The sequence below is a fragment of the Pristis pectinata genome, chromosome 8 (genome assembly GCF_009764475.1).
Source record: "Pristis pectinata isolate sPriPec2 chromosome 8, sPriPec2.1.pri, whole genome shotgun sequence".
In the NCBI taxonomy this organism is placed as follows: domain Eukaryota; kingdom Metazoa; phylum Chordata; class Chondrichthyes; order Rhinopristiformes; family Pristidae; genus Pristis; species Pristis pectinata.
Window position 1 is genome coordinate 16,427,089 of NC_067412.1, and position 18,873 is coordinate 16,445,961.

The 18,873-nt window shown below is 39.0% G+C and overlaps 1 protein-coding gene across 1 annotated transcript in view; it reads left to right on the forward strand.

Moving 5' to 3' along the window:
* Positions 1-18,873, forward strand: part of dnah3 (dynein axonemal heavy chain 3) — a 127,486-nt gene that overhangs the window by 100,386 nt on the left and 8,227 nt on the right. Inside the window, 13 exon segments of the mRNA XM_052021268.1 lie at positions 612-755; positions 4,311-4,977; positions 6,464-6,629; positions 7,183-7,399; positions 8,333-8,515; positions 9,167-9,365; positions 11,713-12,805; positions 12,807-12,886; positions 12,889-13,851; positions 14,343-14,568; positions 15,446-15,690; positions 15,954-16,070; positions 16,205-16,362. Coding sequence (XP_051877228.1) covers positions 612-755; positions 4,311-4,977; positions 6,464-6,629; positions 7,183-7,399; positions 8,333-8,515; positions 9,167-9,365; positions 11,713-12,805; positions 12,807-12,886; positions 12,889-13,851; positions 14,343-14,568; positions 15,446-15,690; positions 15,954-16,070; positions 16,205-16,362 — 4,458 coding nt within the window.

Here is an 18,873-nt window from a genome sequence, read left to right on the forward strand (position 1 = left end):
GCAGCACAGAAGGAAGAATACTTAACTATAGGTTGAAGTAATGCTGCTTAAATATAGTTACTCCTTTTGAATGGCACAGTACTCAAGGTTAAATGTGTTGATAGAAATAACAGAGTTTTGAAACAATATACTGAAATACCCACCTGTCCCCAAAGAAAATCGGTCTCCCAAGAATGGCCACTATAGATATCATAGTATGTGAAGCATTTATTTAAATTCATCTCAGACATCATTTGCTTCATAGGCATACTCAATAGAGATTTTATTTAAAGAAAGACATCACTTCCAATTGTTTTGCAAGCTACATGAGAATAAATGGACACAATGCCATGAAAACCTTCCGCCTTTTGTCAGAAGAGCTTACCTATTTTGAGGCAATATTGATTACTACCTTTTAAAAATATTAAGCATTTAGCAGGTGTATATTATGCAAAGATTAGAGCTTCTCAAATATGAATTATTAGGGGCAAACAAATGCATTTCACTGGAAGCACGTGTTCTGTACTATTGTAATTTAGTACTGTAACTCATTGCCCTCAACCATTTCATTTGTAGAGAAAAAGAGCCGGAGATATCTTCAGTTACTTACTGTGAATGATTTCCTTTTACAGGAGGGTGACAAACTGATTCGTCTCTGGATTCATGAAGTTTACAGAGTCTTTTATGATAGATTGATTGCTAAAGACGACAGGCAGACGTTCTTCCAGATTATTAAAGAAACCACATCAAATTTCTTTAAACAATCTGTTGATAAGGTATTATTAAATGTTTTTGTTTTTTATTATATTTTTAAAATTGCCTTAGTGGCAAAGAAACAGACTGAGCTTGAGGCATTACACTGGTATCTAGACAATGTGGAAAATTGCTCAGCTGTATCTGTTCACAAGAAGCAGACATTTACCATCTCCAACAAGAGAGTGTGACCAGTCTAACCACCTATCCTTGACATTCAGTAGGACCACCATTGCTTATCCCACACCATCAACATCCTGGGGGTGGTCACCATTGACAAGAAGCTCACCAGGACTGGCCACACATACACCATGGCTACAGGAGCAGGTCAGAGGCTGGGAATCCTGTGGCAACTGACTCACCTCCTTTCCACCATCTAAGAGGTACAAATCAGGAATGTGGTGTAATATTCTGTATTTGCCTGGACAACCCACAAGAAGCTCAACACCATCCAGAATGAACAGTTCACTCGATTAGCAACTCACCCACAACGCAGAACATTAATTCCCTGCAACACCAGATGCAGTGGCTGCAGTGCACCCCATCTATAAAATGCACAACGTTACGTGCCACTCATTTAAGCCTTTTCCAGTAGCACCTCCGAACTCAATAACTTCTACCATCAAGAAAGTCAGGGGCAGCCGGCACATGGGAACACCACCATCTGCTGGTTCCCCTCTGAGTTGCACACTATCCTGATTTGAAAGTATATCACTGAATCTAAATCCTGGAATCCCATTCCAGCAGTACTGTGGGAGTACCTCCACCAAAAGGACTGTCGCAGTTCAAGTAAGAGCTTTGTTACCGGCTTCTCAAGGACAATAAGGAAAGTTCAATAATTATTGTAGTTGCCATCAATGCAAGTGTGAGCGGCCAAGTTGCCACGTCTGCTTCCAATTCTCATGCTTTTCACTTTTTTTTCACCTTCTAAATTCCCACTTATTCATCGTACTATAACCTTGTAATGATTGCATCTTAATGCGATCTCTTTATGAATACTGTGTGGCCACGGTAATCCCATGGTGGACAGCTTATTTGATTTACAGTATTTCTGCATTTTCTGGCAAACAGCAGCTTTGTATTCACAGATCTTCGCTAATGCTGTTATCAAGAGGCTATGCTTTAAATGTCTTCCAGGAAGCTCTCTTTAGAATTCCATCAACAAAAGCCCACCAGTCATCACCTTGCTTCTCTAAGCCAACAAGTTCTGTAGGATGCTGATCCAAGGGAGACCACTTTTTAGGGTGAACAATTTTTCATAATGCAGCGGTCTAGGCTTAAAATAGACTGCTGGAAGAATTCAGTGGGTCGAGCAGCATCTGTGGAGGCAAAGGGATTGTCGAGGTTTTGGACGAGACCCTGCATCAGGACTGAGAGTGTAGAGGGAAGATAGCCAGTGTATCGAACATAGAACATTACAGCACAATACAGGCCCTTCAGCCCACGATGTTGTACTGGGAGGAGGCACGAAGTGAGAGGGAGGCTGGCCAGAAACATAAGAAAATAAAATTAGGCAGATGGAGCTGGTTGGAGGAGGGGAGGGGGAGAAGGGTTGAGACAAAGGGTGGTAGGTGATAGGTGGAACCAAATATGAGAGAGATGATGGGTAAATGGAACCAGGTAGAGAGATGGGAAAGGTGAATCAAAGGAGAAGAAACCCAGGTAGATGGGTATATGTGAGAGAGACCCTGGGTGGACTGGTGGGAGTGGGAAAGGAAGATTGGAAAATTCAATGTTCATATCATGGGGTTGTAGGCCACCCGAGTGGAATAAGAGGTGCTGAGTCTTCTAGTTTGTACTTGGCTTCACCGTGGCTGTGGAAAAGGCCGAGGACGGTCAGGTCAGTGTGGGAATGGGAAGGGAAGCTCAAATGACATACAGTGGAAGCTCAAGACGGCCATTGTGAAAATGGTCACTTGGTCCATTCTCAGTCTCACCAACGTTGAGAGGGCCAGTTTGCAAGCACCAACTGCAACAGTCCAGGTTGGAGGAAGTGCATGTGAATCTCTATCTCATCTGAAAGAGCTGTTTGGGTCCCTGGATGGTGGTGAGGGAGGAGGTGTAGGGTCAAGTGTTGCACCTCCTTTAGTCGTCAGGATTCTGAGCTTATCCTGCATTCCGGTCTCCAACACTTCCTATGGGTTTTTAGCCCGCTGGCATTATAATTATCAGCATACATTAAAATGTTGTTTTTCTGCCTCTCACAAAACTCTAACATGAAGGAAGTTTTCAGCTAATTAACATATGGACAGAGTGTGTGGTGAGTGGAGCAGTGGTGTGCACATGGTGGTTGAGTGAGATGCTCCTATTCCTGCAGGATGAATTCACCCCCATCCTCTGGGAAATCACACCCAGCAGGAGACCACAGACTGCCAACCTTGGACAGCACCAGGAGTGTTTTGTGAGGTTTTCTGGGAGAGGTCTGGGGGTTGTGGACTTGGGTTCAGGCTTCAGGTAGTGTGGCTCCTGGTACTGGGCACGGCTGAGGTAGGTGGGAGGGCCCTTGGGAATTGGGAAGCGACCCCTGCAGAGGGCGAGTCACATCAGTCAGTCGGCAGCCTCGCTCTTCAAGCGAATGAGCATCCAGCAGCTGGAGATTTGGGAGCAGTGGGAGCCGAGTGGGTGCATAGAAGTCATGAGGGCAAAGAAGAGGGAACAGTCTAACTGGGAAGGAGGTGAGTACAGGGGAAAGGAACTGAGAGCGATGGAGACCACGGGAGTGGAAAAACTGGGGGGGGGGGGTAATTCGGGGAAAAGGGTCAGAGGTAGGGTGATTGAGGGAGTGAATCAAGGTTGGGAGGAGGGTAAAGAATTTTCTTTCACAACCCATACTTGAGCCTTGTAGACAATGAAAAGCCAATTCAAATTCAGGAGTTAGGTTCCTTGTTGCCTGTTAGACTTCCTGTTGGTGGATGTAGCCATTGCCACACACTTTGATGCTGCCCAGGGCTTACTGCTTTGGGCACGGGTTGCCTCTTTCTCTGAGTCACAATTGCGCAGAATTCAAGGGTGAAATGTGATTAACTTGTGCCCATTCTGCAGATCAGCTAGGGTTTCTGGATGGTGTCTGCAATGCTGGTCCTCCTCCTGCTGTCCTTTCTCTTCCTTCCCTCTGTGGTAACACAGAGTGTGACAGGAGCGAGAGGGATGGGAGTTTGTGGGCTGGAGGGGTTGCTGAAGGAAAGGAGTTGTTCTTCCTGTTCAGACTTTGTTTGCCATGCATGACTCACACTTTACATTTGGTGCATTTACATGTTGCATTTTGGCAAGCCTGGCATCAAATCAGTGTTGGATGAGGATTAACATCACCTGCTATTTACTCTGCATATTCCAGTAATTCAGCTGTACAGTTCAATAGTGAGGCACAGTGTAACCTTACAATTATAACTTAAGATTGAAATTCTTGCACTAGGAAAAACTGCACTACCCAAGCCACTTTCTGGAATGGTGACTTTTATTTTTGAGGCTTAAGTATTAATTGAAATAGCCAATGATCTTTAGTTCAGTTTTTAATGCTTTTCTTTAAAGAAGTACATCAATAATATGTTATAAAATCAGTTTCCATCCATGTCCTGCAGGTTTTGAGCCATTTAACTCGATCAGGAAAAGTTACTGATGACAATATTCGAAGTCTATTTTTTGGAGATTATCTAAAGCCAGATGCTAATGTGAAGGCTTATGATGAGATAACAGACTTAAAACAACTTACATCGATCATGGAATACTATCTGTCAGAGTATAACAACGTCAGTAGAACTCCAATGGCATTGGTTATGTTCAAGTTTGCTATAGAACACATCTCAAGAATATGCCGAGTGCTGAAGCAGGACAATGGCCATTTGCTTCTGGTTGGCGTTGGTGGGAGTGGCAGACAAAGTTCTACAAAACTGGCCACTTTCATGAATGACTTTAATCTCTTTCAAATTGAAATTACAAAAAGCTATGGCAAGAATGAATGGAGAGACGATGTTAAGCGTATAATGATCAAAACTGGAGCTGAAAACACACAGACTGTTTTTATGTTTAGTGACAGCCAGATTAAGGATGAGTCATTTGTAGAAGACATCAACATGCTGTTGAACACAGGCGATGTTCCCAATATCTTCCCAGCAGATGAGAAAGCTGAACTGTTGGAAAAGATGCAATCAGTGGCCAGGGCAGATGGGAAGAGAATTGAAGCCACTCCACTGTCACTGTACAATTACTTTATTGAGAAAGTAAAAGCTAACTTGCACATTGTGTTAGGTAAGATTTCATATTCCTGCATAACAGCAATGACTAGACTTCAAAAATTTACTGTGGGGTTGAAAGTGTAAGGTGCTTTAGGACAAACAGAAATCATGAAAGGTACAGTATATGAATGTAAGTATTTTGTCTCATCCTTCCATTGGTTTGACCAGGATTTAATGTTAATTCAGTCACAGTATAGCAGGTGACATAAAGCATTGATTCAGCTTGGTTGGGAATTAGAGCTGCTGGGACTACAGCAATATTCCACATCCTACTGGGATCTGAATCTAATTCAGAGCATTCAAATATAATTTGTCAATTGCTGTTTTGGGAACATGTAAGCCTATTCTGCTGCAAGAGTGGTACAAACCATTCTACTCATCCTTTTGATAAGATAGAATTTGCCAATTAATTGTTGTGTGCCTCAAAAGACAGATTATATGGACAATGGGCAGGTGAGATAGGGAGGAGGAGATATCAGTGTGAGGGTTGTCGGTGCTGCCCTTCAGCAATATCCCATTGCATATGAAGCCCCAGGCTTTGCATAGAAAACCACAAAAGGGCTTTCCTCTGCTATTGCAGGGCTAGAGGAGGAACTCGGCTTGTGGGTCATGTGGATAGCATGGGGTTTGAGAGAGACTGAGGAAGGGGATGGTAGAGAATGTCAGAGCTTCAGTCAGGTTGGAAGATGGAATATGGACCTTGATGATCAGGTCAAGGCATTTAGGATGGGGTGAGGTGTGGGGAGTGGCATCACGATGATAAGCGTTTGTGGTGGGTTGGGGGGAGGTTAGAAACATAATTTGTGCCAATCTGGTAGTATGAGGTCCAAAAGGTCAGTGGTGGGAATGAGGGGTCCTACATTGTGGAGGATATACATACCAGACCCCATGGCCACAAGCCAGGTCATGCTAGTCCCCTTTAACTTGCACCAAAATGGGCCTTGCCTGTTTGGAAGGCTTGCATCTGTATGTATGGCCTATGCTATTTGTGGGTAAGTATGCACAAGTGAACTTTTCCTGAGTGTGCCAAGATGTGCATTGCTCACAATTTGATGGTTCTGCGCATCTGCCAGGCTCCGTATATAAGCAAATTACATGGAACAAATTTAGCTTCTATGAAAATCATGGAGTAAGTACCTGACTGTGTTTAGTGAGTGAGGTTTTAATTAAAGACTACATAAAGCATATATTAAAAAAAAAGTGGTACTAGAAATTGGTGTAGCTCAATATCTTCCCTCATTTGGGTACTCTTGCTAGGAAGTGCCACAATATTAAAATGTACTGTTAGATTGTAGCTGTGGTATTTATTTTACCCAAGCATCATTTCTTAAAAGAATTATTGAATAAGAAAAGTTATATGTGTGTATTGGGCTCTTTCATGTTTAAAACTGATAATTTTCCCCTTCAACAACCTCTTGGCTTCCAGCTTATGTATTTAACATTGTGGGTAAATCTAATTCAAATTAATTTCATCCATCAGTCATTTTGTGTTTCTACAGTCATGAGTCCAATTGGAGATGCCTTTCGGAATCGTTTGCGAATGTTTCCTTCACTCATAAATTGCTGCACCATTGATTGGTTCCAAGTTTGGCCAAGTGATGCTTTAGAAATGGTGGCACACAAATTTTTAGAAGATGTAGAATTGGAGTATGAAGTCAGGAAAGAGTAAGTTTACAAGTGATGTTTACCTTCACTACAGTAACAACTTCTCGTGCTGTCCACAACAGTATTTTGTAATTTAAAGCTTGCAAATCTACAGTGGAATCTAACAATGCAAATTACAATAAGATGATAATTAAGCAGTAAGCAAAAAATATTACCCATTACAGGGTTGATTATTAATTTGTATCTGCAGTGGTTAATTGTGCTTTCCTAGCTTTTAAATAAAGCTGACAGCAATTGTCTTTGTAAACATCATAGCGTCATAGAGTCATACAGCATGGAAGCAGGCCCTTCAGCCCAACTCGTCTATCCTGACCATGGTGCCCATTGTTCTTATCTTCAGCATTCCAAATGAAGGTTGAATTTGTATATTTAATGCTAATGAAATCTCGCTTACACCAGCCATTATTTTTGTCAGTCATAGTAAATTTGACTATTTCATGAAGATCTTACAAATTTTAACTTGATCAATATAATTTGAGTGTAATTCTTAATGTGAAACAGACAAAAATATATCTTTACAAACAAGTTATTGAGTATTTCCATATTTCTGCAGAGTTGTTGCATTGTGCAAGTATTTCCAAGAGAGTGCAAGAAACCTGTCAACAAAATATTTCTCAATGTTGCGGAGGTACAATTACGTAACACCTACCTCCTACCTGGAATTGATACTGACCTTTAAAGTTCTTCTTAATAAGAAAAGACATGAAATTGACCTAATGAGAAATCGCTATCTTGTTGGTCTAGAGAAACTAGAATTTGCATCTTCACAGGTGAGTTTACTGATGCTGGGTCATCTTCCCATTAAAGAACATTTAAGTTATGCTTTCTGAGGTGGCCTGTGATTTATTACCAGTCCTGTCATTGGGTACCCAGTGAATACTTACTGTGAGCTCTTAAATAGTGGGAAAATGTTATCTATTCCTCTAGTACATGGCATCAATTTCCTCTCCATGTATTCTAATACACTAGTAAATATGGAACTATGTGTAATGAAGGGTAGAGACAAAGACAGGTTCTGAATATTAAAAACATTTTTTAAAAAAGCTGTTTTGCCGACTGCCTGTAGATGTATAAACTATTTCAAGAATGTGGAATTCTATAAATAGAAGACCAAACAAAAAAATATAATTGTATTTTCCTACATTCAGACAAAATCATTTGGTTCCTTGAATCAAAGCCTGGTGGTTTTGAAAAGTGGTTATCTTAGTTTGATTTTAATTACTATTTTTATGGGCATGATTACACCTGAATATTCAAATGTGCAACTTACCTTATTCCAGGTGTAACTTAGTTGTTCTCTGTTGCTAGTAGAAAATTTCAGTCATGATGGTAAGCTTAAAATGGTGCAATAATTTTCACCCCATCCATTAGCACAGTAAATTAACAGAGTGGTTTGCTGAATGAAAGATGGAATCCACTCATTTTCATTTTAAGTCAATGAAAATGAAAAAATCATGGAGCGTTTGCAGTAGGTGGGTGGTTCACTCTGTCCGTCTACCATCTATTTGGTAAAGTTGTTACTTTTGATTCAGGCAAAGAAACCTACTGCTTTTGGTACTGATGACAGAACTAATAGGTTCCTTCCAGATCATCCAGGATAATTCTGCTGATGTTTCAGTATAACATGCAGAATTTTATTTGGCCATATTACATTTTATGCAGTTACTTCCAATTGTTGCTTTGTGTTATGATCCCCCCATTAGGTGTCCATTATGCAGAAGGAGCTAACAGACTTGCAGCCTGAACTAATTAAGACATCTGCTGAGACTGACAAGATGATGATAAAAATCGAACAGGAAACTGTTGAAGTTGATGCCAAAAGGGAGTTGGTTGCAGCTGATGAGGTAGTGGCTAATGAGGCTGCAGCCGCTGCAAAAGCAATTAAGGTACAACACTGTTAATAATGCAAACTTCGTGATGAACAATTATTGTTAAATTCTTTCACTGCTAGGCTGTTATTCTTTCCTCGATAATGTCAGGTTGCAGCAGGATTTGCTCTTCTTATCCAAATGCCATTGTAAGCCAAGCTCCTTTCCCTAAGTCAGGATCTTAATGGTATTTTCCCAATTATATTTTAGAATCTTACTACAGTGATCAGAGTGGGGTTGGGGGGGGGGGGGAGCGGAAGATGAAAAGTAATTAAATGTTACTGTAGAACCTAGTTTCTGTAAATGCATAAAGCTAATTGATTAAGCATTTAAGTTATTGTATTACATAATATTGTCCAGATAATCTGATTACATTTTAAGATTGTCAATGGAGCATTGGTATACAGTGGTATACAGCAAAAAAAGGTAGTGGATTGTGTTTTAACAATGTAATCATTGATAATTTTAGTTTGTTTACTGGTGTTGGTTAAGCATTTTCTGGATTTAAGATCACACAATGATCTGATTAACTTTGAAAGCAAACTGGGGACGGAGAATATGTTCTACGTGAATTGTTGACAGAAAGTACTCACTAGAGACTGTGTTTGCAGTCGTTAAGCTTGGCCTTCTTGTGACATTTTATTTTATATCTTTGGAATGTTTCTGCAGGACGAATGTGAGGGAGATCTTGCAGAAGCCATGCCAGCGTTAGAGGCTGCTGTAGCAGCTCTTGATACTCTGAAGCCTGCTGACATCACAGTTGTAAAGTCTATGCAGAATCCACCGGGTCCCATAAAGCTGGTGATGGAAAGTATCTGTGTAATGAAAGGAATAAAACCAGAAAGAAAACCAGATCCAACTGGATCAGGTGCAGTATTTAGTTATTCCTGGGATTATTTTAACCTGCCATCAGTCATCGCTCTTTTATATTAAAGTGACGATATTTGCATTCAAGGCAGCCTCCAAGTAGCTTTGTGCAAATCTGATCTGAACCAGATCATGAAACTGTTTTGTATGACTTTGACCTATAAGAACAATTTTGTGCCTGAAATTAATGCATCTTATTTTGCATGGCGATAGCCAAATAGATATCTGTAAACTTCTGAAATCTAAATTACACGTTTTAGGATGTGTAGGATGTGACCTACATCTAATTCTTCCTAATGAAGGGCTGAAACCTTTAAAATTAAACTTCAGATGAGTAATCCCATCACAAAACTTTTGCTGATTATTTTGATCTTGATGGCACATTCAGGAGAGCTGATTTTCTTTTCCCGATGATGGAATGGGGCAGGATTTGCTGGCATCATCCAAATCTACCGTAACCCTAATGCATTTTCCTAAATTGGGATCATTAAGGATGCAAAGTCGGTCCCTTAGTGGATCCCTGCCACCAATTGTGAAACTGATACTGTGGACAATGGAAGAGTTTAAAGGCACAGAAATGCCTCAGAACACATTGAAAACATTTTTATGTGGAGTTTTTATCTGAGTCTTTCAGGAGTAAGTTCCTGTGACAACAGTAGAATGAAAGCCATCACTAGGTTCTCTCATTCTATTGAAACTCTTAAAAAGCTTGTGGCTCCCCATCTCTCCCTGTAGTGTGTGGGATTGATGGAAACAGAGGCAGTGCAGAGGAAAATCAGCCTTCCCGCTAGCACTTACATATTGCAGATGGTATTGATCTGGCTAGTAGCTTTCTTTGTAGCAATAGGGGAAGAAAGGTTCAGCTACAGTTGACTTTTTTTTCCAATTGATTTTAGCAATCTCAGCAAGGAAAAAATAGCTCTTTAGTGTTTAGGTAAAGCAGTGAGTGCTTTGAGTTTTCAGGTATTCAGATCCCATTCTTGACCCTTGACTGTGGTGATAACCAAGTTCTGTGATGTGGATTGTTCCAAACCCAGTTACTCAGGTGTGCTAACCAATACTCGGAATTAATGCCAAATAAAATCATAGAGAGATGCAGCACTGAAACAGGCCCTTTGGCCCACCGAGACCACACCAATCATCAAGCAGCTATTTTGACATTAATTTTACCCTAATCCATTTTATTCTTCTTACATCCCCACCAACTTCCCCCTAAATTCCACTATACACTTACACACTAGGAGCAGTAGACAGTGGTCAATTAACTTGTCAACCTGAATATCTTTGTGATAATGGGAGCACCCAGAGGAAATCCACATCGTCACAGGGAGAATGTGCAAACTCCAAACGGACAGCGCCGAAGGTCTGGATTGAACCTGGGTCGCTGGAACTGTGAGGCAGCGGCTGCACTGCAGTGCTGCCCCTAAATGCATTAGCCTTCCAAATCTAAAACCGAAGAGCTTTATTTGTTTGCAAGATACTCCGGCAGATAATGCTTTTCCACTTTTAAATCTGTTTAACATTTCTGAGAAGAGTAGTCAGTGAGGATCTGCATAGTTTAAGGAAGCAGCAACAAATGACCAAAAGCTGATAGAAAAGACAGAATATGCAGTAAATTTAGCAGCATAAAAGATTGTAAGAGTTGCTCCAATAACAAAGTGGAGTGGAGGGTAATAACAAAATAAGGATGAATCTCTTAGCAATAATGACAGGAGAAAGTATTATGAGAAATATTGGCTGAAGCACTTGATTGTGTCTTTATTGCAGTAGATACAATAAATATAACAGAAATGAAAACAAACTAATATTCTATTATTAGTGAAGACTTTAAAGTCCTTAATATCATTAAAGAATATGTAGCAGAGAAATTAAAGGGATTAAAACTAGGTAAATATTCTGGACATGACTGCATGCATCAAAGGGTTCCAAAAGAGAAGGCTGCAGAGATAGCGGATGTATTAATGAAGATCTTCCAAAATTCCTCAGATTCTGGAGCTACCCCAGTAGACTAGAAGGTAGCAAATGAAACACTACAGTTTTAGAGAGGAGGGAGAGGAAGAATAGAGAACTATAGCCCAGTTAGTCTAACATTGTGGTAGATGCTTAGAAAATCATTTAATGATTAGGCAGAATTGAAACATGGTTTTATGAAGGGAAAATCATGTTTGACAAATCTTCGGGGACATATTCAAAAACAGACTGCTTTGGAAAAAAAATGCCCTATATTACTCCATCTTCTTTTGCTGACGAACCTGAAAAAAACATGCTGAAATAATTACACCAGAAAGGACACAGAAATATTTATATGTATGACTTTGATGTGTTGTATATTTTCCTTACTTTTGCAGGCAAAATGATTGAGGATTATTGGGGTCCATCTAAGAAGATTCTTGGAGATCTAAAATTACTTGAAAGCCTGAAGACCTATGACAAGGACAACATTCCACCTGCAGTCATGAAAAGAATCAGAGAAAGGTTTATAGACCATCCAGATTTTCAACCATCTGTTATTAAAAATGTATCCTCTGCCTGTGAAGGGTTGTGCAAATGGGTTAGAGCCATGGAAGTGTATGAACGTGTGATTAAGGTGGTTGGACCAAAACGCGAGAGGCTGAGGATAGCTGAAGGAGAGCTTGCAGTCCAAATGGATATGTTGAATGTTAAACGGGGAGAGTTGAAAGCTTTGGAAGACAAACTTCAAGCACTGAATGATGATTTTGAAATTATGAATAACAAAAAGAAGGATTTAGAAGATAACATTGAGCTCTGTTCACAAAAGCTTGTGCGTGCTGAGAAGCTGATAGGTGGACTTGGTGGAGAGAAGGACAGATGGACCGAAGCTGCTCGCCTGTTAGGAATAAGATACATAGATCTAACTGGTGATGTGCTTCTGTCATCAGGCACTGTAGCCTATTTAGGAGCTTTCACAGTTGATTTCCGTGTGGAGTGCCAAAATGAATGGCAGATCTTGTGTAAAGGGAAGATGATCCCTTGTTCAGATGACTTTTCCCTAAGCAACACATTAGGAGATCCAGTAAAAATCCGTGCCTGGCAGATTGCAGGCCTGCCAGTTGATGCATTCTCCATTGACAATGGGATAATTATATCTAACTCAAGAAGATGGCCCTTAATGATTGATCCTCAAGGTCAGGCAAACAAATGGATCAAAAATATGGAGAAAAGCAATAGACTTGGAGTAATAAAATTAACTGACTCTAATTATGTAAGGACTTTAGAAAATGCCATCCAGTTTGGTACCCCGCTCTTGTTAGAAAATATTGGTGAAGAGTTGGATCCAATGCTCGAACCAGTACTGCTGAACCAAACGTTTAAACAGCAAGGGGTGGAGGTCATGAAAATAGGGGAAAATATAATTGAGTACTCGCATGATTTCAAATTCTATATTACTACACGTTTGAGAAACCCACACTATCTCCAGAAATAGCAGTAAAGTTTGCCTTTTAAACTTCATGATTACACCTCTGGGCCTGGAAGATCAATTATTGGGAATTGTAGCTGCCAAAGAAAGCCTGAGTTGGAAGAAAAGAAGAACTGTTGATCTTAGAGAGTGCGCAAAACAAAAAACAACCTTAAGGAGATAGAAGATAAAATCCTTGAAGTCTTGTCATCATCAGAGGGAAATATCCTGGAAGATGAAACAGCCATTAAAGTTCTATCTTCTTCTAAACTGCTTTCAGAAGAAATATCTGAAAAACAGCAAATTGCAAGTGCAACAGAGAAAGAAATAGACATTACACGAATGGGTTACAAACCTGTTGCCGTGCATTCATCTATTATATTCTTTTGTATCTCTGATTTAGCTCACATTGAGCCAATGTATCAATATTCCCTAATTTGGTTCATTAATTTGTATGTTCAAGCAATTGCAAATAGTAAAAAGAGTGAAAACGTGACTAAAAGAATTTCAGCTATAACAGAAAACTTCACGTTGAGTATCTATAACAATGTCTGCCGTTCTCTTTTTGAGAAGGACAAGCTGCTTTTTTCACTGCTTCTTAATGTGGGACTAATGAAAGGCAAAGGAGAAGTTAATGATGAAGTCTGGCGATTTTTGCTAACTGGTGGTGTGGCCCTTGATAATCCGTATCCCAATCCAGCGTCTGAATGGCTATCAGATAAAAGCTGGGCAGAGATTGTGCGAGCATCAAACCTACCAGGCCTGTCTGGTTTGATGGATCACGTGACTGAAAACATAGCAAAGTGGAAAATCGTTTATGATTCTGCAAAGCCTCATGAAGAGGTACTTCCTGATCAGTGGAGTTCCCTAGAAGGAATGGTTCACTTGATTATTATCAGATGCTTCAGACCAGACAAAATTATTCCAGCAGTGCAGCAATTCATTGTTAGTAAAATGGGGAAAACATTTATTGAACCTCCAACATTTGATCTTGCTGGTAGTTACAATGATTCCCATTGCTGTGCACCTTTGATATTTATTCTTTCACCTGGAGCTGATCCCATGGCAGGTAAACTGATCAATTGAATCTTTAGCCTATTAATTATTTTATTTTTCAGAAAAAAAGGGAAGAATTTTAAAAAAGAAACAACTTAGTCTTTTAACCTCATCAGTGTTATATTGTCTTTCTACCAGTATGTAATTTGAACAATAGCAAATTGTAAACTTTTGCTAATGAAAGAAGATGGAATAGAGCAAAGCCTGCAAATGTTGCATCATCTTGTATTTCAGTGTACAAATTATGCCTTTATGAGAGATGAACTTCCATTTGTTTTTGTTTGAATTATGACATGCCCATTTTGGAATTTTTATGATTCTACCACCAGGAGTGCAAGTTGTCAAAATGTATCCCTCTGTTTATACAATTATTTAGATATGTTTATCTGCTGTACAGTTGGAAAAAAAATGTGAAATATCTCAAATGTTCACCATGTGAAATGTTCATGGCAGTATAGCTTATTGCTGTGTTGTACTTATGAGTGCTTCATTCCGTGCTCACAGGCTTGCTGAAGTTTGCAGATGACCTTGGGATGGGTGGAGAAAGAACGCAAACAATATCACTCGGTCAGGGCCAGGGGCCAATTGCAGCAGAGATGATAGAAGGTGCTCTTATATCTGGAACATGGGTCATATTACAGAACTGCCATCTTGCAACTAGTTGGATGCCTACTTTGGAGAAAATATGTGAGGAAGTGATCACACCAGAGAACACAGACAAAAACTTCAGGTCCAAATATTTCTAGTTTTCTTGAATGCTCACGATTACTTTCATAAGTGTAAAAACATGAAAGAAATCTGTAAACTGTCAACCTCAATTCAAATTTTAAAAGAAATGTTGCTTTTATTTTCGACTGAAACCTTAGCAAACCTGGAATCACCTGATTGGATTAGACTAGATTTTTAGAATGGTTAGGGTTGAGTTCACAAGATTGAGATGGAGAAACCAACATACAGATTTTTTAAAAATCAATCAAAGATGACAAAGGAAGAAATCGTATCAATGTGAAGAAATTGAAAAAAAAAATCATGAATTGGGCATTTTTTAAAAATAAAAATTAAAGATTACAGCACAACATGTTAAAAGATATTAAACCACTAATGGGGGAGTATGGGGGAAACAAAAGCTGCATTCCAGCATATAAGAACTCATCATATTTATATTACTTTTTACTAGCAATGACAGGGTTTGCAGTGCATCTATTTCCTCAGTCTTTCAGATCCAAGGAAGTGCTAATGTAATTCTTTATGAAAGACATGCATAAATAACATATTCTTAGTTTCTTTAGTTGGAACAGATGAATTATGAATGTGCCTTAAACATATCTGCGGTATACTTTCATAGGATATGCACAGAGCAGCCATAATCTTACTGAATAGCTAAACAAGCTTGAAAGGCTAAATGGTGCACTCCCATTCATATAGGTGTCCCCACTGTTAATTGCAGTGCTGCAAACTTTACCTTGTAATTTTAGGCCTGCCTGAATGTCATAGAATTATAAATGCAAACGATACATCACAGATATTTTTAGCATGTGAATTATATCCAAAGCATTATATGATATTATTGTTTGATTGCGCCAACCTAAACCAAGTTGTAATTTCAGGTTGTGGCTGACCAGCTACCCATCGGACAAGTTTCCTGTCAGTATTCTCCAGAATGGGGTAAAAATGACAAATGAACCACCAAAGGGCCTCAGGGCAAATATGCTACGTTCTTATCTCAATGACCCAATCTCAGATACTGTCTTCTTCACCAGTTGTAACAAACCTGAAATCTGGCAAAAGCTACTCTTTGGTCTTTGCTTTTTTCATGCTTTAGTGCAAGAGAGGAGGAACTTTGGTCCTTTGGGTGAGTATCCAATATTCAGAGAAATGGTTTAAGAAACACTTATGGGCTAATTACTTCACAGTTTTAAAACACTTGTGACAAAGACCTTTCCCCATGTGATGGCTCTATTTATTATTTTCTCAGTACCAAATTATACATAGTTAGCTTTTCATGTAATTTTCAAATTAGAAGTAAAGCATTTACTGTTTACTCTAATAATTAAGTTGTTAGAATGCACTTAATTGTTATAAATATTTTGCTGCTTGCAATGCATTATTTTATAGGTTGGAATATCCCTTATGAATTTAACGAGTCTGATCTACGAATAAGCATGAGACAGATCCAAATGTTTTTGAATGAATATGAAGAGGTACCACTAGAAGCTCTAACATATTTAACAGGTAAGTGATTACATTGATAATTATTTTCTTCATTGACATAGTCTTAGCATCTTCATTTTAATGAAACTTTTCATTGTGATGTTAATGCCATTTTTCAAATTGAATCAAAGCTTGACCTTTCTCAATTTTTAAAGGTGAATGTAATTACGGCGGTAGAGTTACAGATGACAAAGACAGGCGGCTGCTTTTATCTCTTCTATCCATTGTATACAATGAAGAACTGATACACCACAACCATTATAAGCTTGCGTCTGGCGATGATTATTTCGTCCCATCACATGGTTCATATCAGGTAAGTTAACAAGTAAAATTAGTAGGTGAGAACATTCTAATTATAAACTTAAGCTTGAAGAAAATCCTTGAAAAAGTGTTATGACTTTATCTTAGTCAAATATCATAATTTTATAATATAGAATTACTACTGCCTTCCTCTGAAGAGTATGGGATGTAGACAATATGTTATTTGGTACCTATTTTTGTTTGCTAATGCTCCTGTGAAGCATGGTAAAGTGTTTTTGTTGTGTTAAGAGGACTAAATAAATGAAATTTATAGCTATAGCTGTAGCTGCAGCCTGAGGGGGTCTCAGAGTTAGCAAAACGTGAAAGTTCCCAGGTGTGGCTAATACACAGCTGCTAGAGCTCTAAGTTTAACCTCTTTTAAAGTTGCCTTTAACTAAATCCTAATTTCCTTAGGAAATTTGTTTAAAAGAAAATCCAGAGATGTAATGATAAATGAGACAATTATTATTTTGCACCAAAGGTTAGGTTACCAAGTTGATCTGTTGCATTCAGTACCAAAGTGTACACTTAAAAGGGAAACTTTTTGAAGAAAATAAGCAGCAGAGAAGAATGCAAATTTTGAGTGACACTCTGATTTTAGCTGCATTGAAGGGAAAAATTGGAAGGGAAATTTGTACATTCTTTTGATTCTGGTAATAGTTGTGGGTCATTCTTTTTCGTATTTCCTATTTTCTCATGACATGGGAGGAGGCCACTTGGTCCATTGAGTCTATGCCAACTCAGAGTTTTTCTCATTCCCCTACATATTTACCTGTAACCCATTCTCTCTCACACGTCCCTCACCTGCCACCTGCCTACACCACAGGCAATTTACAGAGGCCAGTTCATCTACCAGGATGTGTTTGGGATGTGGAAGGAAACTAGAGCACCTGAAGGAAACCAATGTGGACATGGAGAATTTACAAATAAAGTAGATAAAGGAGAAAGGCAATACAACCCAAAAGATCATAGTGCCCTTATTCCTTATACTCCTGATTTTATACTTTATAAGGATAGTACCACTCATTGGTAGATAAACAAAATTTACTATCAGAGATCCAATTCTTAAAATAAACTTGCTTCACTGATGGGCATTATCTAAAGTGTTCAGGTCAGTCACAGAATCATAGAAAATCTATGACATAGAAGGAAGCCCTTCAGCCCATTCTGTCCTTGCCAGTTAAAAACAAACAGCCTAATCCTTAAAGGTGGTAGAGTTACAGATGACAAAGACAGGCCGCTTCTTTTATCTCTGCTATTCATTGTAACCAGGTCCATTATAAGCCCTCGTAATTTCATAACTCAATTAAATCTCCCCTCAGCTGCCTCTATTCCAAAGAAAATCGTAGCATATCCAAACTTTCTTCATAGATATAATTTTCCATTTAAGCAACATTTTCATAACTCTTGTCTGCACCCTCTCCAGTACATTCACATCTTTCCTGTAGTGTGGTGAGCAGACTTGTATGCAGTATTCAAGCTGTGGCTTAACGAGTATTGCACTCAGCTGTAGTGCAACCTCTCAGCTCTTATATTCTGTGCCTTGGATAATAAAAGAAACATCCTGTACACTTAATTAACCACCTTATAGACCTGTCTTGCCACCTTTAAGGACCTGTTCATATACCCTAAAGATCCATCCGTTCCTCCACAACACTGAATATCTTCCTATTTATTATGTATTCCCTTGCCTTGCTGCACTACCCCACACATATTACCTCAATTCTCTGCATTAAATTCCATTTGCTATTTTTCTGCCCAGCCAACCAGACCTTTGGTATCGTCCCGCAGTCCAAAACTTTCTTCCACATGACCAATTTTTGTATCATCTGGAAACTCCTTTATCATGTCCTCTACATGTAGGTCCAAATCATTAAAATATATTACAAAAACAAGGGACTAAGTATTGAGCCATGTTTAATCTCAATCACCCATCAACAATTATACTTTGCTTCCTGCACAAAGCTGACTTTGGATCCAGTTTGCCCCTCTTACTTTTTGGTTAACTTGCCATATGGAATCTTGTCAAAAGCTGTGCTAAAATTCTTGCAGACTACATCAAACACACTGCCCTCATTAACCCTCTGTTACCTCCTCAAAAAGTTCAATTATGTTAGTCATACACGACCTTCCCATAACCAACTCATCTCCTCCTTTGCTTCTTTTAACAGCCTAGGATGTATTTCATCCAAGCCTGGTGATTTATCCCTCTTCAAAAAATCATAAACTCCTCAATACTAAGTTATACTTCTATTGCATACAATATTTCTCACTTATTTGTCTTAATCCCATCATTGGCATCATCCCCCTTGTATGTGTAGACAGTCACAAAAAATTCATTAAGAAACTTACCCACTTTCTCTGTCTCCACACACAGTTTACCTTTTTTGGATTCTATTTTTTTCTTAGTTATTCTCTTCCTATTTATATACTTATAAATGATCTTTAGATTTTTTTATTTTACTAGCCAATACTTCCTCATTCTCTTTTTGCCTACCATTTTAATTTCCCTCTTACACCTTCT